A 19042-nucleotide genomic window follows, 5' to 3' on the forward strand; every position below is an offset into this window, starting at 1 on the left:
AGTGACACACCATTTCGTCCTGGGGGTAGGGGATGCTTTCTGCATGGTAAGAATGCTGCCTGGGGGCCTCTCGGCATCTCTATTCCCTCTTCCCTCCCCAAATGGTGGAACAAGTGAACTGTGTAAAATACACGGTGTCCAGGAATGTCTGTCTGAATTGGCCACAGGGAGTCTTCTTCCAGGACTAGTCAACTTGCTTTAGAGCTTATCATGTCTCTTCCCATGAAAAAAGGACATCTGTAGATAAGGGGTTGGATTCCCTTCCTGAGTAGGGAAACTGGGAGGCAAGAGAGGCTCTGGGGACCTCAGTGATGGGGCTGGCTTGGCCTCCTGGTGGGTAGCCCAGTCTGACTTGGACACATAGGCCTTTGCTGCCTTGGGACTCCTGGGCCTTTACACACAGTAAACCTCTCTGAGCTCTTTTTCTAGGCTGGCCCTGTGTGAGGCTCTGGGCACACATATGAGTCAGGTGCCCAGGAGAGTAGACATGGGCTGCAGTGAGACTGGTGCTGTGAGACAGAGAGAAGAGGTGTGTCAAGGGAGGCTGGGGTGGCAGGGGAGCAGATTGCAAGTGGGGACTTGGCTGGGTGCTGAGGCTCCCTGCTGCCCCACCCAGGAGTCAGGAGCAATCAGGCTGGTGTGAAGGTGGTGGCATCTGGTTGCAGCATTGGCATTCCTACCAGCTTCTGCTATAGCCAGGGCAGAGGAGGTGCTGACAGCTGGGTGGCAAGGGCTGACAGTGGGCTAGGGGTGCCCAAACTAACCTTCACTTCCTAGCTGCCCAGGTGATTATCCCAGGGCTGCTGTAAGGTGATGAGCTCTAAGCTCCAGGTACCTGGCCTAGAGCCCTTAGGAGGATGGACACCAGAGACCATGGAGTTCATCTCCTTGCTGCCATTTTATAGATTAGGAAGCCCAGAAAGGTGAAGTGACTTGGCCAGTCTGATACAGGAGTTGATGACAGAGTTGGGACTGGAATCCTGCCATTATACTTGCAGCTTAAGGTGCTACTGCTGGCCCATCTGTCTGGAGGGAAAAAGGGCATTCATGTCCGTTGTCTCCTCCCAGCCTCTCCCAGCTTCACTGTGAGAAGAAGAGAAAAGGAACTTGGGGATGGGGGCAGATAGGCCTGGATGTTGGGTCTGAATTGAGTCCAGCTCTACCACCTTCTGGCAGAGTGATTGACCTTAGCCACGTGTCACCATCAGAATGGGGGTAGTGATGCCAAACTCTCAGGAACCAGAGTGCCTGTGGAGGCTTCAAGGCTTTGGGGCCTCTTGGGCATGATACCTGTTGCTCAGCCCCACATAGAGGGAGCCCACAGGCCTGAGGGACAGCCAGACCAGAGAATCCTCTTCCTCTCTCTCAGCTAACCTTTCTGAGTACCTGCTCTGGGCCAGTCCCTGGGAACCCAAATGTAGATCAGACCCAGGCCTGGTCCTCAGGCGGCTTCCAGTCTCATGTGAGAATCGACTTGAAATGGACAGTTAATACACGAGAAGGGGCTGTGGGAGCCCAGAGGGAGGGCTCTACTCGCTCTTATTCCTTCCTTGTGCTGGTATCTCCTGACTTCATCTGCAAACAGAAGATTGTACTGGGGTGGCAAGATGGTCCCAGACAGTTCCAGACTTGCATGGTCCAGAAGAAGGAGAGGTTTTTTTCTCTTCCAAGGCTTCCTGTAGGATATAACTGCTTTCTTTCACTGTCAGGGAATCTCAGGTGAGGGGCCTTCCAAGCAGAGAAGTGACTCAGTATCTCTTAGCTTGCTGGGAGCTTCCACTGGGGCCTGGGTTCAGCATCACAGACAGGCCAGCCTTGGAGCTGGGCTCTGGCCCTCCAGGTGGGGCTGAGGGAGTGGGCCTGACCTGAGGAAGGTAGAGTTGCAGCCCTCCTGCAGCCTGCCTTTCCAGGTGGCCCACACTCTAGCTCCCATGGAAACTCTGCCTCTCCTTCCTAGACTGCGGTTCCACTTGGCTGGCAGAGTGAGCTGTGGGCCATGGTTTGGGCTGGATAAGGCAGGATGAGAACAGCCTGGGCTCTGCTTTGGCTGGATGTGGGACTTGTGTGAGCCCCTTAGGCACTTGGTTTCTATATGTATCAGGGATGAGGGTTAAGTGCTTGAACCTCATCAAAGTCCTAATAAATACAGAGCAGAATTTTTAGATTTTCTCAGTTATTTCCACCGGGGACATATCACCAATGAGGAGTTTTGGCACTCCCTCCCCAAGTGGGAGTGCTGCCACAACCATAGTTGGCTGGTCCTGACTCAGAGGTTGGGGGCGAGATAAGATGACTCCAGCACACCTATCTTTTTTTATATATATATTTATTTAGTTGTAGATTGTTGAGAGCCACAGCCGAAGGGGCCCCAGCAAACTTACAGCTGCCAGCTGATGATTGGCTCACAGCGGCCCCAGCAACATCTAGCTGATTGGCTCCTCTGCGGTGATGCTCATTGGGCTGTTTCCCTGCCCTTTCAGACCACGGAGCTGCTCATTGGGGGACTTTTTTGGCTCCGCCCACGTGACCCAGCCAATCGGCCTCAAGAGCAGAAGGATTGTGAGAGGTGGAGAGAAGCTTGGGTGGGAGAGAGAGGCTTGTGGAAAGCCGGTGGTGGCAGTTGGGGCTCTGAGGGTTTTTCCTGAGAGGCTGTTTTGTTTGGCGTGTGTGGTTCTAAAAATAAAGTTCATTTCTTTTGACAAGTGGCTCCTGATTGTGCCCAGCCAGACTGCGGCAGTAGATGAACATACAGTGTCTTTATGTATTTTTATGCGGTGCTGAGGATTGAAACCAGTGCCTTCACATGCAAGGCCAGCACTTTACCGCTGAGCTATAGCCTCAGCCCCAGTATACCTATTTTTTTTGTTTATTTTTTAGTTGTAGCTGGACACAATACCTTTATTTAATTTATTTATATGTAGTGTTGAGGATCGAACCCAGGGCCTCCCATGTACTAGTGGAGCGCTCCACCACTGAGCCACAACCCCAGCCCTCAGTACACCTATCTTTAAGCACTCCTCAGACTGTTGGCCTGGGGGTCCATCTGTAGTCTGAAACAGATAGCTGTGAGAAGTTGTCTGATGCTGTGTTCCCTGTCACTTTTATTTTGGGCCCAGCAGAATGTGGTAGTCTCAGCTCTCTTCGCGTTTGCCCATTTTTAAATAAATTTTTTGTAGTTGTAGATGCACAGCATGACTTTATTTTATCTGTTCATTTTTATGTGGTGCTAAGGATCAAACCCAGTGTCTCACACATGCTAGGCAAGTGCTCTGCCACTGAGCCCCCTTTGCCCATTTTTAATCTACCTGTCTTTAGACTAAGGAACTTATAGTTGTATTTCTCAAATTTAATCACATGAGTGGAGGTCTTGTTAAAATGCAGATTTGACTCAGTAGATCCAGGCATTTCTGACCAGCTTTTCACGGTGAGGCTGATACCACTGTTTCAGACCACGCCATGGGTAGGAATGTGCTGGAGGATCCTTTGCCTTCTCTCCAGTGAGGGCACCTAGCCTGGACCAGATGAAGCAGGGTCTCACCTCCCTTCATTCTGCTGCTCATAGCATGGCTCCTCATCACTGCATCCTGCCCAGCTCAGGAGGCAAAGCCCATTATGGCTGATGACATGGCCAGTCAGCCTTGGATCAGGGGTTCAGTCCTGGACTTGGGCCTCACTTCCTTCCCACATGTACTCACCCAGGCCTCCCTGCACATGTAGATCAGGGTGAAGGTCTAGAACCCTCAAGGATGTATTAATGTAACTAAGTCATCTGTCCAGGCCCCACTGTGGACAGGTCCAGCCAGAGTCCTTCACTCAGCAGCTGCTGCGGGAAAGGGGAGGTGCCTGAACAGCAGTGAAAGTCTTGGGTTCCAACTTTGTCACTTACTACTTGGGTATCCCTGGGCCAGCCAGTGCCTCTCTCTAGGCTCAGTCTCCATGAGGCTTTACTGGATGACCCTGTAGGGCCCTTGGGCTCTAGGATGGATTGTTGGGCAGGTCTAAGATAGAAAGGGCCTGTGGTGGTAGGACTTTGTAAAAGGGGGTGAAGGAGTCAAACTTCTTGGGCTCTGGGGACCAGTTTCTTATTTGCTTTTGTGACTTCACACACTGCCAGCTCTGCCTTAGTTATGTCTATGGAGCATTGGATGCTACTGAGCACCCAATATGTATGGTTCATATTGGGTGCTCAGTAGCATGGTCTTGCCTGGGCTCTTGTAGTGAGTGGAACAAAGTCCCCTCCCTCTGCTGCATCAGATAGATCAAGGGGACATGACTGATGTGTCCACCTTGAGGCCTGGCATTTCCCACCTGCCTCCTAAAAGTCAAAGCAGTTGTTAACTTCACTGAGGAAGGGTAAGTCTCTTTCTGAACCCTGTTATGACCTTGTTGCCCTACAGATTTTGTTGAAATGTGAAGGCTTGAGTGTAAGCCCCTAAATTCTCTTTCCTGGTTCCCAGCTTCAGGCCAGAGTGAAAGGTCATGAGACCCTCAAGGACAAGATCTTGACGGAGTCATCTGTGCTGGGCCTTGCACAGTGGATGGTGGGGAAGAATGTTCTGGCAGCACACAATAGGCGCTCAGTGAAGATGTGCTGAGCAAAGGGCAGGCAGCTGAGCTCAGCAGTGGAGGAGTGTGGGGTGGCCCCCTGCTTTAGTCTAGTGCTGAACAGAGTGGGCATGGGTCAGGGGCCTTGCCATGATCTTCTCCAGTGCTGTTTCTCCAGCAGCCTTCCCAGCTCCACTGCCCATAGACTGCTGAGTTCAGGTTATCATTGTAAGGGCATAATCACAGAGCATAATCTTGTCCTCACCTCTAGGTTGGGTGCTTGCTTGATAGTAAAGATCATTCCAGCCCTCTGTGTCCTCCAATTTGCTGAAGTTCTCTGACTAAGGGTCCTTCAGGGAAGCAAAGGCTCCTACCTGGCTCCCTTTGGGCCCCAAACTGAGATGAAGTTGACAGTGTAAATCTCTCTGCAGATGGTGGTGGTATGGTGTTGGGGGTAGGAATAAGAGGCGCTACTCCTTGGAAAAGGGATATCAGTCCCTGGGATAAAGGGGGTAGGGCAGGGATTGGGGATGCTCAAAGTACACTTGGAGAAGAAAACATTGCAAATTGGATGTTGAACCTCTGTCCTTGGCCTCACAGACACAGATAGCGAAGATTAAATATTTGTGCTAGATCCAGATAAAGGATGACAGGAGTTTGGGACAGAGGGGAGGGAAGCTAACTGGCTGTTTTAGAGGACCTGGCCAAGACTTGGATCCAGAGCTAGCCTGGAAACCATTTCTATTGTGCATATATAGAAATGGGCACAGAGAGCATCTAAACACCTTGTTATAAAGCCATTTAGTGATAGGGCAAGAATCTGAACCCAGGTATGTCTGATTCTGTAGTCCATGTCCTCATGTCTAAGAAGGCACCCACCTGTGGGAGGCAGGTTGGTGTTGGGGCTCTGAGACTGGAGGGAAGGATGGCAGTAGGCTCATGTTTCCTCCTGCTGCAGGTACTGGTTCCAGCATCCTCTCCGCCCTCCAGGATCTCTTCTCCATCACCTGGCTCAATAGGTCCAAGGTAGAAAAGCAGCTGCAGGTCATCTCAGTACTACAGTGGGTCCTGTCCTTCCTCGTGCTGGGTAAGTGGGGCTCGTTGGATGGGCAGGCGGGGTTAGAAGCTTAGTGGGAACAGGTTCTTTCTCAGGATCACATGAGAAGACAATAGAGGGATCAGGACAAGAACCCAGATGATTGCCTATTTATTCTTCTACAAAGCTCTCCCACTTAGACTCTCTCTGTCTTAGTGGGTCAGGACTTGGCTTGTAGAACTTTGACCCACGCAGCATATAATGGGGATGGCCCCAAGCTGTAGGTTAACAATTGATCAAGCCCAATTCCAGCCCAGAAACCAGCCTATTGTGTCTTCTCAACACCCTTGTGTAGGTGGAGTGAGACCTGGTGGGATGGGCAGGTCTACTTAAGCTGCTGCTAATTACTACCCTGAGCAGCCCTGCAGCTACCTCCCACTGGATCCCATACCTGCTGGCAGTGGCTCACAGCATATTGTGAAGGCTGCTGTGGCTGCCCCCTCTAGGCCTCCCTCCAAACCATAGAACCCTCTGATATTCTGATGAAGAATACAGACCTTTTCAGTGCTTTTAAATTTGTAGTACAAAGTACATTGACTTTCATAGGGAACCAATGATATTAAAATGCAAATGTGGGGCTGGGGCTGTGGTTCAGAGGTAGAGCGCTTGCCTAGCATGAGTGAGGCACTGGGTTCCATCCTCAGCACCACATAAAAATAAAATAAAGGTATTGTGTCCACCTACAACTAAAAACTAAATATTTAAAAAGTAAATGTATATTTAGAAACCTAATTAAACACAGTAACACATTTGTTGTTTCATTAAGTTAAAAAAAAGATCTAGAAGCAGGTATAATAATTACTGTAATTCTGAAGTAGGATGAAAAGAAATGATTTTTCAAGAATCTGCAACTGCTGCACTATGATATGAAAATACCTTTGTTTACTGATGTCATGTCAGCAGGCACTGATACTTGTGTGGTTTGTTACATTTGTAAGTGAAAGATGCTAAATTTCCATTAAAGGTGAGTGAAAATTCAGATGTCATTTCTTCCCCCATCCAAGTCCATGGACACTTACTGTCTGCCAGGCTGTGTGTTCAATTTAAACATCATCACACTTCATTCCCAACCCTAAGGAAGCAGAGTTTTGGGGATGGGTTGAGGCCAGTACATGGCAGGGCCAACTCTCAGGTCTCTTTGGTCCTAGAGTCCTTATTCTTCACCAGCCCTGCTGCTACCTCCCCTGCCACCAAACATCCACACACTGCCCTGCATTACAGGTCTCAGGTGCTAGGGGTTTTGCAACATGAGCTGCTTTGTGGCCACCAGGATGGTCAGGAGTGGGTGATGTGTGAAGGTGGCCCTGAGCCTCCCTGTGTGGAACAAGCAGGTCTTTCAGGCACATGGCTTATATCTCTTGGGCCCCGGTGGCATTGGTTCCTGTTGCACCCATGACCTAAGATGATGGGACAGAGGCTCTGAGAAAGGATGACCATCTGGTGTGTTTACTTCACTCTTTTGTTCAATAAACCTTCCTGTATTTGAGGCTAGGGCTGGACCTAGTTTCAGCTCTCAAGGTGCTCAGGGGCCAAGTGATGTCAGCTGGAGGGAATCTATTGAGAGAGGCGGATAATGATAAGAGAGTTGACCTATCTGTGAGGGGTTTGGACACACTGGTGGGGAGTGGCCCCACTGAGAAAGAGACCAGCTGCAGTTTCTGGACTGCCCAATAGTTCTCTTCTCCATCTAGGTGACCTTACCCACAGAGTTGGGTATAGGGATACCCTCCTTCCCAGAGATACCAGCCCTCCAGGCAGTGGGGTCAAAGGCTCTCAGCCCCTTCCACCTTCTGCTCCTCAGGAGAGCTGGGGGTTGCTGGCAGCTTGGTCTCCAGACTGTTTACACCCTAGTCTGAACCATATAGGACTGGCCCAGTCCCACTTGGGGATCACTGAGCCTCTACAGAAGCTTGGATCCCTATGGATGTGGGAGCTAGAATAGATCCCTTTCCAGGCCCAAGATAAACTGCAAATCAGTCTTAACATAGACGTGGCTCTTTGCCCAGCTGCCTTAAGGATCCCACAGTTGCCTTTAACAGGTCTTATAGCCTGCAAAAGCTCCCTTAGACTCAGCTTCCCTAAGCAGGTCCTGAGAAACAGATGTCTGGTCACTAGTCACTGTCCCTCCCAAGGTAGTTGTACCCTGGGGAAAGGCTGGCTCAGGAGTGTAGAATGTGACCGGACTGGGGATAATAAGGGCCGCCATTTCCCCTAGGTTCACCAAGGGTCTGCATCTAGCCATGTCCTCTCCCACATACACCCAGAGGAAGGTCAGTGTGGTAGGAAGAAGATGGTATGGAATTCTCAGGCCAGGAAGCTCAGTGTTCAAGAGAGAGTGGGCACACAGAGTTGGCTTCTCTCATACCTTTCCTATCAAGCATGAGTCCTACTGCCCCCTGGTCTTGTGTTGAGTGCCAGGGAACAAAGATCTGGCCCCTCCCTAATGCGGAGAGTTCAGAGATGAGAGAGTCCTGTGGGATGGTTTGGTATTGGAGAGCACTTCTGAAAGGGTTGAGGTCTAAGCTGGGCCTTGAAGGCTGAGGTTGGAAAGAGAGAAGCCCTGGTGAGGTTATCTAAGTGTGAACCAAGAGATAAACCAGGCTACCTATCAGCTTTCCTTCCCTCCAGTGCCAGCTCATTCAGACTTATGGCCAGCAGGTCCAGAACACAGTGACCAAATGGAAGCTGGCCCCCAGGGGAGTCTTCAAGTGTCCTGGGTTTTTTTGTTTTTTGTTTTTTTTTTTAAATGTAGTGCTAGGAATTGAACCCAGTGCCTCACGTGTGCTAGGCAAACGTTCTATCACTGAGCTACAACTCCAGGCCCTGTTGGATTTTTGATGAGAGGAAGGCTGACAGGGTCTGAGCTTTGGCCTGGGACTCCTTGTCTCTCTGTTGTGTTGGAAGGGGGACAGCCCTCCTCTTGGGGCAGGAGTCCCCTCTCTCAGGTTCCTTCAGTGACAGTCTGAAATTTCTCATTTTTGGTGAATTTCTAAAGCCTAGTGCAGACTATGAACTTTAGAATCAGACTTGAATTTGAATCCTGTCTCTGCCACTGTCCTGCCAGGTGACCTTGGGCAAGTTATCTTCCCCCTCAACCTTCAGTTTTTCCTCTCTAAAATGGGCTAGGGCTGGGAATATAACTCAGTTGGTAGACTGCTTGCCTAGAATGTACAAGACCCTAGTTTCAATCCCTAGCACCACAATGAATAAATAAGTAAAATTTTAAAATGGGGAAAATGTCACCTTAGTTCAGTGACTCAGTGGTTCAGTTCAAGACTTGAAAAGTTGAGAAAAGCACTTGGTAGATATTTCCTCCCTTTACCCATAGTAACTTTGTTGGGCACTTGTGTATGCAGGACTTACAAGGAGGGACAATAAGAATAGCTTCAAGTCTCCTTCCTCTGATGCTACTTCCCAGAAAACATGGAACCCAGGTGCCTGTCAGTGCCAGGACAGCCTGTCAGAATCCGAGAGATGAGGCTCATGTCCTGTGTGCCGAGCATCCCTTTAGCCATTGCCAGGGGTAGGGTCTGTGGGCCTCCATGCTGTGGCTCTGTCTTTGCCTAGCTTAGTGCCACAGGAAACACTCCACCAGTGTCCAGAGGGGAGCCTGAGACCCAGCCAGGAGGACAGGGCCTGACCTGTGGCCATCTGCCCCCCACCAGGAGTGGCCTGCAGCGCCATCCTCATGTACACCTTCTGCACTGACTGCTGGCTCATAGCTGTGCTCTACTTCACCTGGCTGGCATTTGACTGGAACACACCCAAGAAAGGTAAGTGCCAGGTCTCCCACCCACTCCCTGGCCCTGGAAGCCTGCCCCTCCTGCACCGCTGTGGTTCCTCACCACGGGCTCTGCCTTTTTCTACTTAATTCCTACTTTATGAAAAGCACTGGGCTAGTCCAGTGTGTAGTTTTGGGTGGGGGGTTAAAAGCTCCTCACAGGATACCATCCTGGTCCCTATGGATGCTCCCCCTCAGTCAAGAGTTTGTATAATGGGGAATATGTGGGAAAGGGCCCAGTGGGCAAGGACAAAGATGCCACATGAGCTGACAGTCCCCTACCTCAGGGTTTCAGACTGGCTCTGTCTTGTCTGCCTTGTCCAAATGTCCCTCACTCCTACTTCTTCCCAATACTGTATTTTGTTTCTTGGAAGGTGGCAGGAGATCACAGTGGGTACGAAACTGGGCTGTGTGGCGCTACTTTCGAGACTATTTTCCCATCCAGGTAAGGACTCATTCTATCTTGGGAGGGTGGGAATTGGTGAAAATCTCAACTCAGACCTTAACCTACCCATGCAGAGTGGCCACTTATGTGGTGATGAACTGTGTGGGCTCTCCCTGCACCTGACTTTATGCAAGATTGGAGGCAATTTCAGATATGTATAATGCCAGACCAGGTGAAGAGAAAAGTTAAGACTTCAGGGAAAAGTACTAATATTTCAAACACAAGGGGAAACAACAGTTGAACTTCACATTCAGCTCTGAGCTTTCTGGCAGCAAAGTCAAAAAGACAAACATGATCGTCATTGGCTTCTTGTTTTGAAAATGGAAGATATGTGTGTTGGTTCTTTGGGGAAATGAGACTTGATCTAGCCTTTGGATCTAAAAGATCACTGAGAGCCTGAGTGACAGAAGGAGCAGGTATAATAGCATATATTATGACCATTGTTTGTTTTCCCTTCAGTGAATATTAAGGACATAATTTAAAATGGAGGTGATTTATCAAGAGCAATACTAAGGTAGTCTAAGCTCATCTGGCCCGAACCAAGGATCGAACTGAAAGTAGCCTGTGAGGGGCTTTGTTTTCTTCCGAGGTCTTACAGAGTATCACTTCTCTCAGCCAGTTACTTGGGTCCTGGCCATGGGAATTAGGGCCCAGGAAATTTGATGAACAGTGAAAGAAGGATGAAAGCCCAGGTGCTGGAGTGGTTGGAGAAGGCTTCAGGTGGGAGCACCCAGCACTGCCTTAGGAGCACAGCAATGAGGGGGCAGAGAAAAAGGGAGAACATAAGCCCCAAGTTTGAAAAGTTGGGGGAGAGGAGCTGTTGAGGGGGACAAAGGAGAGGAAGGCCCCAAAGAATCCTGAAGGTTTTCTCCAAAGGATAAAGACCTGCCAGCCGGCTCGCTCAGCACCCAGCCTGGCACACTCTAGCTACCAAGGCTGCCCAGCAGATGCAGCACGTGAATGTGAAAGTGTGGTGTGTGATGCAGGGTGGTGTGCGTTTGCTGTTGTGAGTCAGCCACTGGGACAACCTGGAGGAGGTGGCTGGGCAACCCTGCATTCCTCCGCTGCCTTGCATCTCATGGGGATGGCCCCAGGGCCAGCTCCTTCGGTCCACCCCAGTCCTTTCAGGTCCTTCCTGTTCCTCCAGATTAGGGCTCCCTCTCCTCCCTCTCCTGAGCCCTGTTACTCTGACTGTAAACAGTTGGAGGCTGTTGTTGCTGGGAGGATGTTGCATCATTGGATGCAACCCTCTCATTTTGGAGGTGAGGAAACTTAAGTCCCAAAGAGGAGCAAGGACTTGTCTAGGCTGCACAGCAGGTCCCCATGTCCTCATCTCTTTTCCAAGAAGTCAGCTGGAAGTTGGAGCCATAGGTCATGTGCATGCTGGCCCTCTGAGGGCTCATGGACACCAGGAACAGAGCTGGGCTGGGCCTGACTCAGCCTGGGACATTAAACCTCCACTTGAGGCCTTGTGCTGAGCTCTGTTCCTGCCCTTGTGGCCTCAGGCTCCCCTCTGTTCCAGGAGAATTTGGCCTTGGAGATTGACGTCAGGTCTTACACTCTAGGGTTGTGTGTGACCCTCCCATCCCACCCCCTTTGCCTGGCCTCTTGCCACAGGTTATATAATGAGGATCTCCAGTTGTACCACCCACCCCTCCCCTCTTTCTTCTCTGTGTGGCTTTTAGATCTTTGTCACCAGAGCAGCTCAACTGGACCAGAGAACATCTCTTTTTCTGGCACAGGTGGGGCTCAGCTGTCAGCCATAGCTACCTATACTGCCAGCTTCCTGGAAGAGGAGCAGCCAGTTCCCTGTTCCGTCTCCCTGAGGTAGAGGCAGGACCTTTGGAGAAGAGACTGGGAAAGATTCTGTCCAATTGCTTCATTTCACAAATGGGCAGAGCAGGCCAAGAGAGGAAGGACTGTCTCAAGGTCACAAAGCAAGATGGTATAGGAGCCAACTTGCCTGCTTCATGGCCCATGTTCTTACTCCTCTGTTCTTACTCCTTCTGCTTCAGGGCCCATGTTCTTCCATTCTTCTGCCACAGGGCCCTGCTGTGTAAGCTTGGGCAAATCCTTGCTCTTTCCTGGGCCTAAGTGTCTTCCTCTGTTTGGGGCTAGGGTAGGAAAATCTATTAGAGCACCTTCCTAGCCTAGGAGGCAGGGCATGAGGAGTGACCTGCCAGGAATGTGTCCCAGGCTCATTTTGGCCCAGAGGCCTGGCTTGGCCCCTGTTGGGCTGGGATTTTGCCATGGGAAACAGGGAACATGAGAGCAGGCAGTCAACAGTCTTCAGCTGTGGTGTCCTTTCTCCTCCAGAGTGGACCTTCTCTTCCGCACTGGGGGAAGACACTGTGAAGGAGAGCTAGTTCAAAGCTGTATCAGGCTGAGCGTGGTGGTGCATACCTGTAATCCCAGTGACTTGGAAGGCTGAGGCAGAAGGATCACAAGTTCCAGGCCAGTCTTGGCAACCTAGCGAGGCCCTAAGCAACTTAGTGAGACCCTGTCTTAAAATAAAAGGAAAAAAAAGGGGGGGGGGGGACTTGGTTTAAAGTGCTGCTGGGTTCAATCCTCAGTACAAAAACAAACAAACAAACAAACCCCAAACCAGAAAAGCTGTTTCAGTTGCCTGCATTCTTCTGGGGTCCCCACCAAAGGCCATTAAGCTTCACAGTGCCCCAAGGTACCTCATTTAACCATTTATGCCATCAGAGTCCTGGGGAGGGATGAAATGATTTATAAAGCTAGCTGGGCTCCTACCAATTGACTCCTACATCTTCATTATATGACCAGGGAAAAGCACAGTTGGAAGCCTTGTCCAGACAGAGATGATTCACTGTTACCTCCTCAGGGAAAGCAGCAGCTCCTTTCTCTGAGCCCTGGTTTCCACTTTGTCATCAAGGAATGGCCTGATCTTCAGGGCTCTGTTGGCCCCTTCGGGACACACATCCAGCCTGGAGTGTTTTCAGCCTGTAATGGCTGCCTTGGCTCCTACCTTGATACCTATCTTTCTTTCTGTGGAAACTGGCTCAAGGTTTAAATTCTGGCTTTGCTGAGCCCTATATAGGTAGGCAGAGCTCTGTAGGAGGCCAAACAACAGCCTTGCCCAGCTCTTGTCAACCTGGCTCTTTCACATGCCCTTGCTGCCCGCCACCCTGGTGGTGGAAAAGTCCTCTGCTGCTGCTCATTTATTTGGTGGGCAGCTAAGAGCTGGCTGGATTTGTGTGTGCGTGTTTTGTTTTGGTACTGGAGATTGTACCCAGGGGCACTTTACCACTGCGCCACATTCCCACCCCTTTTTATTTTCTATTTTGATACAGGGTCTCACTAAGTTGCTGAGGCTGGCCTTGAATTTGCCATCTTCCTGCCTCAGTTTCCTGAGTCACTGGGATAACAGGCATGTGCCACAGTGTACCCAACCTGGTTGGCTTTTTGAGCAGCTTTAAAAGGCAAATGTGGTACAAATGTTCCACACAGCAGGGACTAAAACTTAGGGATTCGGGCTCACATGCACACATATTGGCAGCTGTATGTGGCCAGTGGTATCCTGATATATCCCCTTTAGTCCTCTGTCCCCTGAAGATTTAGATTTCTATTTTCTGAGGCCAGCACCAGCACCAGTACTAGCACCTATACCCCCAAAACTGATCACAGGGACCCTCACTGAGCCAGGAGATCCCCAAATCTGGAGTCACAGAAAATTTTGATGTTCTGCCAGTGGCCAGGGACTTTGTTTCCTGCTGGCTTCAATGCAAGAAAGAGACAGTGACAGGCACTCAGCTGGGAATGTGCTTGAGGCTTGCCAAGCTGAAAAGACCCACATGTTCATATTTCTGGAAGTTTATCTCATGAAAACAATCAGATATATGGGCAAAATTAAGGTATTTATTGAAGTACTATTTTTTTTTAAAAAAATATTTTTAATTATAGATGATGGACACAATACTTTTATTTATTTACTTTTTGTGGTGCTGAGGATCAAACCCAGTGCCTTACTTAGGCTAGGCAAGTGCTCTACCACTGAGCCACAACCCCAGCCTCTTGAAGCACTGTTTGTAAAAGGGAAAGTTTAGATGCCTTTAAAATGTCCCTCTACTGGGTTTGAGTTGGTGCTACTACACATACATAGCTGTGCAACAGCAGGCCAGGCAGCTGCAAGGAGACCAAGGGATTTGGGTCAGGACCAGTAGTAGCTCGGATGTATTTGGTAGAAAATTTTAAAAAAATGATACTCAGCCTGTAAGTTCATGTTTGTGTTTTATGAAAAGAGGCATATGCATTTTTAAGTAAAAGATAAGAACACTTTGTCAAGAGTGGTTTATTTGGATGGAGGGAGGTATTGCAGGGATTGTTTTTCTAATGTGAAAAAAGTAATGTTTTATAAACAAAATACCCTTATCTTCCTCCCTCTCAAGAATCTCTGCCCCCATCATGTTCCCTAGGTAGGTATCTCAGGCCTGGTGTCTCTCTCTCTTTTTTTTTTTTAACCTTTATTATATTTATTTATTTTTATGTGGTGCTGAGGATCGAATCCAGGGCTTCACACGTTCTAGGCGAGTGCTTTACCATTGAGCCACAACCCCAGCATCCCCCGCCCCCCCAGGCCTGGTGTCTCTTGTTGCTCAGGGTTTAGGGACACTTTGTAACACCTACCTCTCATAACACCAGTTTCAGGGTAGGCAGTAGACCCTGAGGAAGCCAGTCAATGTTTGGAGCATCTCAGGACAACTTTGTTGACAGTACCACAGGCCAGGTCATTGACTGCCACAGCCATTGGGCTAGCCACCTCTCCCCTCCACACACATGGGTCTGGCTAGAACAGGGCTGATAGTCACCCTCTCTTGTCTTTCCTACCTCAGAACCTGAGCTGAGCTTGGCTTCTGGCAGGAAGTTTCCATTTAGGCCAGCTGCACTGCCTCTTTTCTGGGCTGGAGGAGTAAGAGCTGGGCTGTACTGGGAGCAGCTGAGGAGCCTCAGGCTGCAAGCCCAGACAGACCCTCCCTCCCAGGGCTGGGAAGGCTGCTGGTACAGGCAGAACTTGCAGTTGAGACCTGCTTGCCTAACTAAGGATTTGGAGCTTCACCCTGATAGAGTGTGGACCCCCTCTTTAGTTTGAGAGTGGCAAGGGTTGGATTTGGGCTTTAGAGCAGTTGTTCTGGCTTTGGTGAGGAGGAGGGACCGAGAAGAGGGGAAGACAGGAGGCCAGTGGAGTGAGGCTGTGGAATGAGGGAGAAGACTCCCCCCTCCTAGTCCAAATGGTGCCTGCCAACCACCTGTGGCCCAGAAATGAGAGTCTGAAGTTAGATGTGGAATGCCACTGCGTCCTTTGGGCACACCTTCTAAGTGGGTCCCTTTGTCCCTTTCCTGGCCAGTTGCTTCTGACCTAAAGTTTTCCTTGGCAGCTGGTGAAGACACACAATTTACTGACCACCAGGAACTACATCTTTGGATACCACCCCCATGGCATCATGGGCCTCGGTGCCTTCTGTAACTTCAGCACAGAAGCCACTGAAGTAAGCAAGAAGTTCCCTGGAATAAGGCCCTACCTGGCCACATTGGCTGGCAACTTTCGGATGCCTGTGCTGCGGGAGTACCTGATGTCCGGAGGTGAGAATTCACCCCTGCTGGCTCTGCTGCCCAGGGCTGAGCCTCCCCATCAAGCAGGGCAACACAGGAGGCTGACAGGGTCCTGTGTTGGGAGCTGCAACTTGCCGCAGACATACTGGGTCAGGGCTGAGCAGGAGTCTCCAGGATTCATCTTGGTTAACAGCCTCCCCCTGAAGTCTCCTCTTGACAGTCCTTTTTCTGGGTGCCCAGCCTTCTTATTGTCCATTGTACAGCCTCCTCAGGGTTCATGGCACTGTTGCTGTCCCCTGCCAATTGACACATTGGGATTCCTAGCATCTGGCATCAGCATGGCAGAGTTAGAACCTCAGGGGAAATTTGCTGAATTAATGAACTCCCCAAAGAACCTTGCATCATGCCCACTGAATAGATAAGAAAGCCAAGGCTCAGGAAAAGGGATAGCTTACATAGGGTAATACAGCTTCTACGTGGGTGAATTAGGTCTGGGGCCCAAGTACAGGGTTTTGTGTTTTACACTTGACTGTGCACAGTTGGTGGGGAGTGGTTCAATGAGCAGTCCTGACAGTGTGTCCCTTCCTGTCTAATAGGCATCTGCCCTGTCAACCGGGACACCATAGACTACTTGCTTTCAAAGAATGGGAGTGGTAATGCCATCATCATTGTTGTGGGGGGTGCAGCCGAGTCCCTGAGCTCCATGCCTGGCAAGAATGCTGTCACCCTGCGGAACCGAAAAGGCTTTGTAAAGCTGGCCCTGCGCCATGGGTAAGTATACACACACACATCCAGCATTTGCTTCAGCCCAGGGCAATAGGATGGGCTTGGATTCTCCTTGGCCTTTGGAGACAAAGCCCAGCCCACCCCCACTGAAGGCATAAAAGCATAGAAGGGGAGGAGCATGTTGGAGCCCAGACAGCACAGTTTAGTCCAAGTTTGCCCAAGTGTAGACAGGTGTCTGGGTGGAGCAGAGCTGTAGCTTGTGGCCTCTTCCTCACTTGCAGGACTACAGAAAAACTTACCATCTGGGGCCAGATGGGCTGTTAGGAAAGCAAGAGGTCAGGATGAGGATGGCCTGGCTAGAAACATCAGGGAATGTTTGTTGGAGGGTGACCCTGAGAACAGGCAGAGAGGAACTGGGCAACTTGGGTCTCTGTGACCCCTGTGTGGAAAACCAGAAGCATATTCTGTGTTGCCACCTGATCAGCATATTCCATTTACCAAGCACATCCAGCAACCCAGAAAGTGAGGAGATTGAGTCCCCATTTCCCACTGGAGAAGATCAAGTATGGCTAACGGACTGGTGGGGACACATTGTAACATGCAGAGTCATGCTTCTTGTACTCCAGCTCCACTGCTTTCCTCCCAGATCTGGGTTCCAGGTGACTCAGGAGGAGGGTCCTGGGGTGACAGATCTCCAGTAATGCATAGGCCAACTGAGGGAGAGAGATGTAGCCTGTAGTCACACACAAGTTAGGGAAGACACTAGACCATGTCATCAAGGTCCCATGTATCCTGTAGTGTGATATATGGACAGGGAGAACAGCCCTCCTCTCTGTTCCATTAGGACCCTGTCTTTATGCTTTGTAAGAGGCTGCTCTGCAGAACCCAGTCCTGGGGATGGTCAGATCAGACCCTGACAAGGAGCCCTAATGGTAGGGAAGGGAGTAGGGACAGATAGTGACAACACAGTGTGCTGAGGCTATGACACAGTGATGAGTTTAGGGCTGAGAGACCCCTGGGGTGGGGAGGGACGGGGAGGCAGGCCTTCAGGAAGAGGGTGAACGCAGGCCTTCCGGAGCAGGTACTGGCAAATGGGCAGGGGTTCATCAGAGTCTGTTGTGAGGCACATGTGGTTCTGGTCTACTCCAGGCCTGAGGGCAGCTTGGCTGGGGCGCAGGGCCTCTAGGGCTGACAGTAAGAACTGAGACCAGTGGTTGGAGTGTGACAGACCCTGGCCTCTCCCTTCCAGAGCTGACCTGGTTCCCACCTACTCCTTTGGGGAGAACGAGGTATACAAGCAGGTGATCTTCGAGGAGGGCTCCTGGGGCCGATGGGTCCAGAAGAAGTTCCAGAAGTACATAGGCTTTGCTCCCTGCATCTTCCATGGCAGAGGCCTCTTTTCCTCAGACACCTGGGGGCTGGTGCCCTACTCCAAGCCCATCACTACTGTTGGTGAGTCCCAACCTATACACCAAGGGCTGTCCTGAACACATCAAAATCCCAGAATAGGCCACCCAGCTGTGATGGCCATGCTCTTAACCATGAGGACCTTGATGTGTTGGGTGCCGATGGGAATGGTCAGTGGGGGTAAGGGGTATATGGATCCATTTCTATGAACCTAGCAGCATGACAGGTGAGGAAATGAGACCTGCAGATGGTTTGTAGTACCCACTGGCCCATCTGGGAAGACAGTGTTCCAGCAAACACCTCTGGGGATGTGATGGGGATGCAGAGGTACTCTAGGAGTTCCTATCAGTGGGGACCTTACCTCACTGCTGATAGGAATTATCAGTAAAAGAAGGGAGAAGAGAATTTCTGTCAGAAACAATAGCCTAAGTGAAGTTAGAGAAAGATTGTGTGGTTTTTTGAGGAGCAGAAAGAAAAAAGTGAGTACGAATGTTGCACAGACCTGGGCCACACTCAGCCCTCAGCTGCATCGATTCAGGTATATTCAGGACAATTTATAGGATTGCAAAGAATTGCCTGTTTTTGATATTTGCAGAGCTGTGCATACGTGCACGTGGGCATGTGTTAAAGGTCACAAGTTGGTGATGTCACGGGAGCTTGTGACCCTGAGCAGTAGATTTGACGGGCCAAAGCTCACACAGATACTTTGCATTATCAGAAGCAGGTGTGTGATTTGTGCTGTGGTCAGAGACAAAGCAGTAGCAAGGCAGCAGGCACGCTTCCCTCACAGGCGCTGCAGTCGGACAGGTCCTCTGGCAGTGCCAAGGAGGGGCTCTTTGCCTTGAGGACGGAAAGCTGCTGGAGAGCATTTGGGAAGGGAGATTCAGATTTGCATTCTAAAGTGATCCCTGGGTCTGCTGGGGATGGGCAGAAATGGACAGGGAAGGTCAGTCTCCATGCTTTTGTGGTAGTGTCTTGAGCTGAGGGAGTGGCAGTAGAGAGAGAGGAGAATAAGTACAGGGATTTGGAAGAAATCTCAGAAATTGCACTGCAGGACTTAAGGGGTAGATTGGTTCTGCAGATGGAGCAAGATACAAAAATTAAACAGCGTAGCAGTGTTGGTTCTTCCTCTCCTGCCCTTACACGCTTTTCAGAGCTGTCACATTCTTCACAGAATCCTTAGAAAGACCCCATGAGGGAGGCTCCCCATGTGACAGACCTGGAACTGGGGCTCAGAGAGTCAATGTGGCTCACCCAGAGAAGAGCAAAAGCAAAGCCATTTTACTTGATCCTCTGACTTTCACAGGAACTTCTGTCAGGGTGCAGTGGATTAATTTTATCCGCTGTTCAGGGCTGTGTTGTCTTGGGCAGGGCCCTTCCCAAGTTCCTGGGTCTCAGTATTCTCATTTATAAAAAGGGACAATCTGAGACAGGCAGTTTCTGGTGTATGGTCAGCACATTGCACAGT

At 50.2% G+C, this 19042-nt stretch overlaps 1 protein-coding gene across 1 annotated transcript in view; it reads left to right on the forward strand.

Moving 5' to 3' along the window:
* Dgat2 (diacylglycerol O-acyltransferase 2) overlaps positions 1–19042 on the forward strand; it is a 30665-nt gene that overhangs the window by 10406 nt on the left and 1217 nt on the right. Inside the window, exons 2-7 of the mRNA XM_046442004.2 lie at positions 5504–5632; positions 9307–9414; positions 9797–9867; positions 15267–15471; positions 16038–16212; positions 17417–17619. Coding sequence (XP_046297960.1) covers positions 5504–5632; positions 9307–9414; positions 9797–9867; positions 15267–15471; positions 16038–16212; positions 17417–17619 — 891 coding nt within the window. The remainder of the gene's footprint in view (positions 1–5503; positions 5633–9306; positions 9415–9796; positions 9868–15266; positions 15472–16037; positions 16213–17416; positions 17620–19042) is intronic.

This window comes from Marmota monax, unplaced genomic scaffold (genome assembly GCF_021218885.2).
Source record: "Marmota monax isolate L192 unplaced genomic scaffold, Marmota_monax_Labrador192_F-V1.1 WCK01_AAM20220418_F8-fsc00068, whole genome shotgun sequence".
NCBI classification, from domain to species: domain Eukaryota; kingdom Metazoa; phylum Chordata; class Mammalia; order Rodentia; family Sciuridae; genus Marmota; species Marmota monax.